At 40.3% G+C, this 6,616-nt stretch overlaps 1 protein-coding gene across 3 annotated transcripts in view; it reads left to right on the top strand.

The window, feature by feature from the left end:
• hivep2a (HIVEP zinc finger 2a) overlaps positions 1-5,658 on the top strand; it is a 129,513-nt gene extending 123,855 nt beyond the window's left edge. For all 3 annotated transcript variants that reach the window (XM_086265076.1, XM_086265077.1, XM_086265078.1), the window contains 3 exons: positions 91-199; positions 1,607-1,714; positions 2,554-5,658. In XM_086265076.1, the coding sequence (XP_086121202.1) occupies positions 91-199; positions 1,607-1,714; positions 2,554-3,264 (928 nt within the window). In that variant the 3' untranslated portion in view covers positions 3,265-5,658. The remainder of the gene's footprint in view (positions 1-90; positions 200-1,606; positions 1,715-2,553) is intronic.
• The last annotated feature ends 958 nt before the right edge of the window (positions 5,659-6,616 follow it).

Here is a 6,616-nt window from a genome sequence, read left to right on the forward strand (position 1 = left end):
ACTACTCAGTATCATTAACAGATAAACAGATGCACATTTTACACTTGATTAAGGTATAATGTGATATTTGTCCGTATTTGTGACCACCAGCCAGCAGAGCGGGGCGCGGGGCCTGAGGCTGAGTCATCAGACTGGTGCGCTGGGTCAGGGAGAGTTCAGCGCTCTGGGACGTCACACAGCCAGCACAGAAATGGAGACGGTAAGATTTTGTTCATGATTATGCTTCAATGTTTAAATATTTTAGTTCCACACTGACGCTGATTGGTGCATGGGACAGACAATGGTTTAACTTTAAAGAATAACATGGACACATGAGGGAAATTGGCCAGGAAAGGGACATAAGCAGTCTGATAGTTAGACTGTGAGCTTGAACCTAATGCATATTTTGGAAGCAGGGTTAACAATTATATCAGATGAATTCATGAACGAGCATCTCTAGCACATATTTTGAAATTCTGGATCCTTTATTTAACGAGATCTCGAGAGTAATACTGTAAGTGTTGATGAAAAATTACCTCTAGGTTATATGAACATTAATGTGAGATGTGAAATTCTGAAATGTTGCTGCAAGCCAATTTGCAACCCAAATCCACCTCCTTTTCCTCTCAGTTGTCAACAGTAGTTCTCTACTGTTCTTGTTGCTGCTCATGTCAGAAGATATCTTCTCTCTCTTTTTAACAATAAATGTTCATAACTAGAAGGTTAGCTTGTTTCACAGGTTCTTTGGCTCAGATTTCTCTGTAAGTTTGCTTATGAAAATTATTAGTCTGGGAGGAAAATTTTGATCAGTTTTGTTCACAGAAATGGACTTCTCCTCACTTTCAGTAAATGCATGCTTGTGGTTTTGTTAAAAACATTTGCCTCTCTAAAGTCTACCGTTGAGGTAGAGCTTTTGAGTATGCGGACTGTGGTTTTGATGTGAAAAACCCGAAGCGCAACTTAGGAATATAGAAGAAAAGGACAGAAAGAGGGAGCCAAGAAAGAGAGAACCTGACAGAGACGAAGCCGTCTGGCAGACAGAAGAAACATTCAGAGAGGATGAGGGAATAAAGAGCGAGTCAGATAGACTGAGAGGGTTGGAGAGACGGATGATTGAAGATAGGGCTGCTGGGTTTTGGTGGTAATGGGATCTTGGCTGGCTGGTGTGGTTAATAGCGCGGCTGTTTTTCTTCTTAAGAGCTCTACTTCAAACTCCAGCTCCTGCTGCTGGTCCCACTTAAACAAAGCGTGAAGCAGAGAGCGACTCTGCTTGGATAACTGACTGCTCTTCAAATAACTGATTAATGCTTTAACAACCATTTTTCATACACAAGAAATCTGAGCGAGCCTTCATTCTTTGGATTTCTTTGTTCTCGTACCAACACCTGTTGTCCAGCACCGTCGCGCATTTCATCAGGGTTCATTTGTTTATTTTGTTACATAAGATTTGGATTTACATTGAAAAACCTCCTGTGTGTGTTTATTGTAAGAAGAATTGTCCAATAATCATGTGTGTTTATGTTGAGGGCATTTGCTGCCTGTCAAAATGTAGAAGAAATTTTCAAGTAAACTCAGCAGTTTGTGATTATATCCAGCAGCATGTTTTCATCTTCATCTTCTCTTCCAGGAGCATCCAGGTTCACCGTCATCAGTGGATCAGGGTAGCCGTGGTAACCAGTCTAGTCCACCCCACCAAGTCCTCTTCAGTCACCTTCCCCTACATTCTCAACTACAGGTATCTTTTCTATTTTTTTTCTTATAATACAGATTGATTGTTTCACAAAAACTGTATGTAAAAGATGGACCTAACCACCATGATGTCACCGTCCTGTTTTAAAGCTTCAGCTTGAACCTTTAGCATTTTTTGGTTTTCCAAAGCCAGCTGTCACGAGCAAGAGGTGGATAGCAAAGTAGCCACGCATTAATCGTACTATGCTTTATTGTTCATTTGATCGCTTACAAAATGAACATCATGTTCTATTAAAGACATGAAACTAGCTACTGAGGCTATAAACTCACCAGGAAAGTATTTCCTGCGGTGAGATGTATGGTAATTTTTTCTTGTTTGCAACCAGAATAATCGCCCCCTGCTGGAGATTTGAAAGAATGAAAGTTTAAGACATTTTCATGTTTTGCATGTCCTTAGTTAAGTAATATTTTATATATTTCATTTATTACTTGACTTAATTTGAGAAAAAAAAGCATATGTTGTAAAAGTGCTCTATTGTTAAATTATTATTCCCATAATTATAAAGCCATTTTATACAAAAAGTGTGTATGTAATAATGCTACTTCTGCTAATTAAGTAGAGTTTTGTTATGTGATAAATAAAGGTTAAAGAAGATGATAACAATCGATCTTATCTAAGAAAACAGGTTTTTGTCATTTACAAACAACTTTTCTTCTTCTTTTAAAGATTTTTTTCTCCAAAACTGCAAAAGAGCATAAATGTTACTCACTTCAGAGTAAACAAGGACTGTTTTCAGTGGCATAAGTGCTCCAGTGGAGTATTTAGTTCAGTATAAATGGGATCAGACATTTAACACGTGAGTGAATTAAACGTTTCTCTTTCAGGTGCGCTCGCCTTACCCAATGATCCCCATCGGTGGAATCCAGATTGTACACTCTGTTCCTGCGTCCGTTAACACCCCTCTGGCCCAGCAGGGGGCTTTGCAAGCTGCTCGGATGTCATTGCAGAAGAGCATATCGGAGGACTCCATCACCAGCGAGGCACATTTCACCTCCTTTTCAGAGAGGGGCGGGCATGGAGCAGTAGTGGGAGAAACAGTGAGGGATTCAGTATCACCTCTCCGCTCCTCACAGGAGAAGGAAGGAGAAGGAGGCGTGAGGCAGGAGCAGGAGCAGGAAGAGGGAATCCAGACGTGCACAAAGGCCATCGCCTCCCTCTACATTGACTCCAAGGAGTTTGCTGAGAGAGGAGGAGGTGGAGGCAGAGTGGATGACGGGAAAGACGGAAGCAGAGCGCCTTCCTCCTCTTCCTCTCCTTCAGCTTTGTCCCCAGACTCCCATCAACACCATTCGCCATCTCCCCACCCATCACCATCTCCTCCTCAAGGTCCTGGTATTCAGCACTTTAGCAGCCTGGAACTCAGGCCTCCCCACTCATCAGTCCCAGCCTCTCCTCACTCGCCCTCTTCCTCCTCATCCCCTTACCCTCCAAGCCCCGGATCTGACAGCCTGCAGCCTCCAATGGCATCCAAACTTCTCAAGCTGGAGAGAGACAGAGAGGCAGAAAGCACAAAGAGAAGCAAAGACGTGTCGTAGTGCTGCAGAGGAGGACCAAGGGGAGGAGGAGAAATGATGGATGTCTCCTTTTTTTTGTTTGTTTGTTTTCGGATAATAGGAAGGGATGAAGTGCAACAGGAGAGAGAAAAACTGACTTTTGCACACTTTACATACAATTTCTTCTCCCATTTTCTCTCTCTTACACACATAAAAACAATGCATACAAAGAAAAATGAAAGACTCAAACGGACCTCTTAATGTTCGTGTACAGCATGCCTGTTTTAAACGGGGCCTGCTCTCAGAGACTTTCTTATTTAAAGACTTTAAAGAGCATACACATGTACGGTAACTCCCACCAACGTGAGCCCGACCAAAATCTGCTAAAAACAAAACAAAGGACTCTAGTTAAACGGTACGACGAAGAAAAACAAAAAACCATCGGACAGCTACGTGTGTGCCTTTTCTTTAATCTCTCTATCTCTCTCTCTTTTTGTTTTGCTTATGTTCTTATAAGCAAACAAAGCAGGAAAGTAAATGTAAATAAAGTACAATACTATCACGTATCAGCTTTGTAATAAATGCAGCCCCCTCCCTCATCCTCCTCCCCCTTTCATCCCTGTTTTTTCTTTCTCTCTCTCTCTTTTTTTTGGACACCTTAAACTTAAAAGTCTCGACAAACGATGTGAAGTTATGGATATGACTATTACGTACGGTTGCACTAAAACATATTTTTATATGAGTGAAATTTAAAAAAATTGCTTTTTTGTGTACAGCAGCAATCCTATAATACTATTTATTATTATTGTTACCATGTTTCATAAATTGTACATTTTTTCTTAAATGTCGTGGATGCCTTTTTCTATGTAAAGCATGGGTTTTTTGCTATCGCTTACATTAGGGCGAGGATATGCACACTGTAATATGGCTTTTTATGTTAGACCTATTTATATACGTCTAAGTGAGCCCCCTCTACTTGGAGGTATATACACATAGAAGATTTACCAGAATATTTACCCAGCATATTAATACATATAGTATATAGAATCTATCAACCTGTCTGTCTATCTATCTATCTATCATCTATCTATCTATCTATCTATCTATCTATCTGCACTTAACATGTAGAATGACATTCACATTAAGGTTATGGTAGTTTGCTTGTACATTTTCTCTGCTGCTCTTTGCCTGCCCCCTGCTTGTGATGTTTCCTCTTTTTTATCTTAACTTTTGTGGTATTATGTCTTGTTTTTCTTTTGATTTTTAGAAGGCACAGATTTGCGCTCAGCATTAAGTGAATGCCTTCTTGCACCTTGGCTTTTTTTTTCTTCTTCTTTTTTTGTGCTTAAATGTTGGTTTTAACTCTGCCCCGCCTCTCTCCATACACCACCGCACTCCTCCCGCCCAACCGATGCATCCATCTGCAACCAAGATTAACATCAGGCAGAGGCAAAGGTAGCTCCACATTCTTGAATGAATGCCAGATATGTAAACGGGAAAAACATTCCAGTCCATGTAAATACCCAGTCATCTCCCCCTAAACTCACACATACACACATTTTTTGTTATGGATGCACATTTTTTGGGCAATGGCAATCAACCCACTGAAATTCTTACTGAATGGATTTATTTCGAGGGGGACACACATGCAAACACATGCATCAAACTTTCTGACAAATGCACCTTATATTTCTTCTGTGGACGTCCCGGGATTCATCGGTTTTTCTTTCCTTTTCTTTTGCAGCGAACTTTGAAAGAAGTGGTTAGGGGGAGAACTGCTCTGCGCTCTTAACCCTAAACTGTCTGAGAATATTAAGAATACATACAACAGTTGTGATTTTAAGGCTTTCTGCACTGCTTTTTTGGCCCGCCTGTGGTCCCTCTTCATCTCCTGGATATCCCTTTTGTAGCTAAGCAATATTTAGCCAAAACTCTGCTCACCAGCAGGGATTGTATTTGTTGCAAGGCAACAACAGCATACTTAAAAATCCTAAAATCAGGAGAAGAAGGGAGCGGTTGGGACAACAACTCTTTACTCTTGTTGACAGTTTCGGGCCGAGTCGGGCAGGCTGCAATGTGAGTGTGTATCTCTGTATTCTGTACCAGTGTGTATTCGACCAGTATATCCTCTTCTTACAATGTTTTTTCTATTTCGATCCTCTGTTATGTACACTTATCCTGATGACAATGATGTCTTTAAAAACTCTTTCTCTCTTTCGAAGATATCAAAGCACAAGTCATTGTATAGAAATGACAACAATACATAAAAAAGGACAAAAAAAAGAGGTAAACATACATATAAAAGGGTAACTTTTGTGATGGTGTTCTGTGGAATTAATACAAATATCATGTATGACCCCAGTTGCAACAAGGAATCGCAGTAGAAGTGGAAGAAATGGATTGTTGTTTTCAAATAAATATGAATAGTATAATTTTTTTTGTGTGCGTTCAGTTTGTCTTTAACAAGAAATTTTAATGAAATATTTATAAATGTGTCTACTTTGCGAAGTGTTGCTTATAGAAAAATATAGGAGGTAATTATTGCTGGACCTCTTGGCATCTTTTGCCTCTCTTGCCTGTTTTTTTCACTTGCTCGTTTGGGACCCACTTGCCTTTCCATATGCACACATGGAAAAACCAAGGGCAGGCAGAGGAGCAGCTAAAACTCCAAAGAAAGCAGATATCAGATATGCACACAAGCTAATGAGAGTGGGTTGTAAAGCTGCAACCCACAATAGTTTACAACATGTTGTCTTGAAACTGTCATTTCAAGAGGTAGAGCAGGTCACCCACTAATCGGAAGGGTGGTAGTTGGATCCTTCACCCCAAGTTGCTATCTGATAACGACTGTAAATGTTGTTCAGTCTGACGTCACTAGCCGTGTCTGGGTCTAAACTCCGCTGCAGGTCCATATATCAAACGATCACTATGGCATTACTGAGAGTTGAAAAACTGTCTAAAGTCTTTCATCTTTAATAAAATGATCAGCGTTTTGCTCTACCAGGTGTAACAATTAAGTTTAACATCCAGGCATCCATGAAAACGGAATTTATGACATTTAACGGAGTTAGAAGTTAGCAGGGAGTTAGCTCGCTAGCTTCTATCGAAACACAATATCCGGTTGTTCAGTGATGACGCGACGAATCCTACTTCCGGGTCTAAAGTAGTCTGCGTTTAATATGGCTTTTGTGTTGTTAACATGTTTAATGTTATGTATTTTCTTCTATTTGATCTCAAAAAGCTCCTAAAACAGTCAGCGACCACTGTTGACCTCCCTCGGCTTTTATTACCGCTAATCATTTAATTAAACCTCAGTTTTTAAAACCTTAGGATGTAACTACAGCCCAGCCCATGCAGCAGTATATGAATGACTAACCTCGTATTGTGGATGGAT

Source organism: Aulonocara sp. 'chitande type north' Nkhata Bay, linkage group LG15, assembly GCF_057382095.1.
Source record: "Aulonocara sp. 'chitande type north' Nkhata Bay isolate Kocher_YH1m ecotype deep benthic linkage group LG15, A_spYH_male_GT1.1, whole genome shotgun sequence".
Lineage (NCBI taxonomy): Eukaryota > Metazoa > Chordata > Actinopteri > Cichliformes > Cichlidae > Aulonocara > Aulonocara sp. 'chitande type north' Nkhata Bay.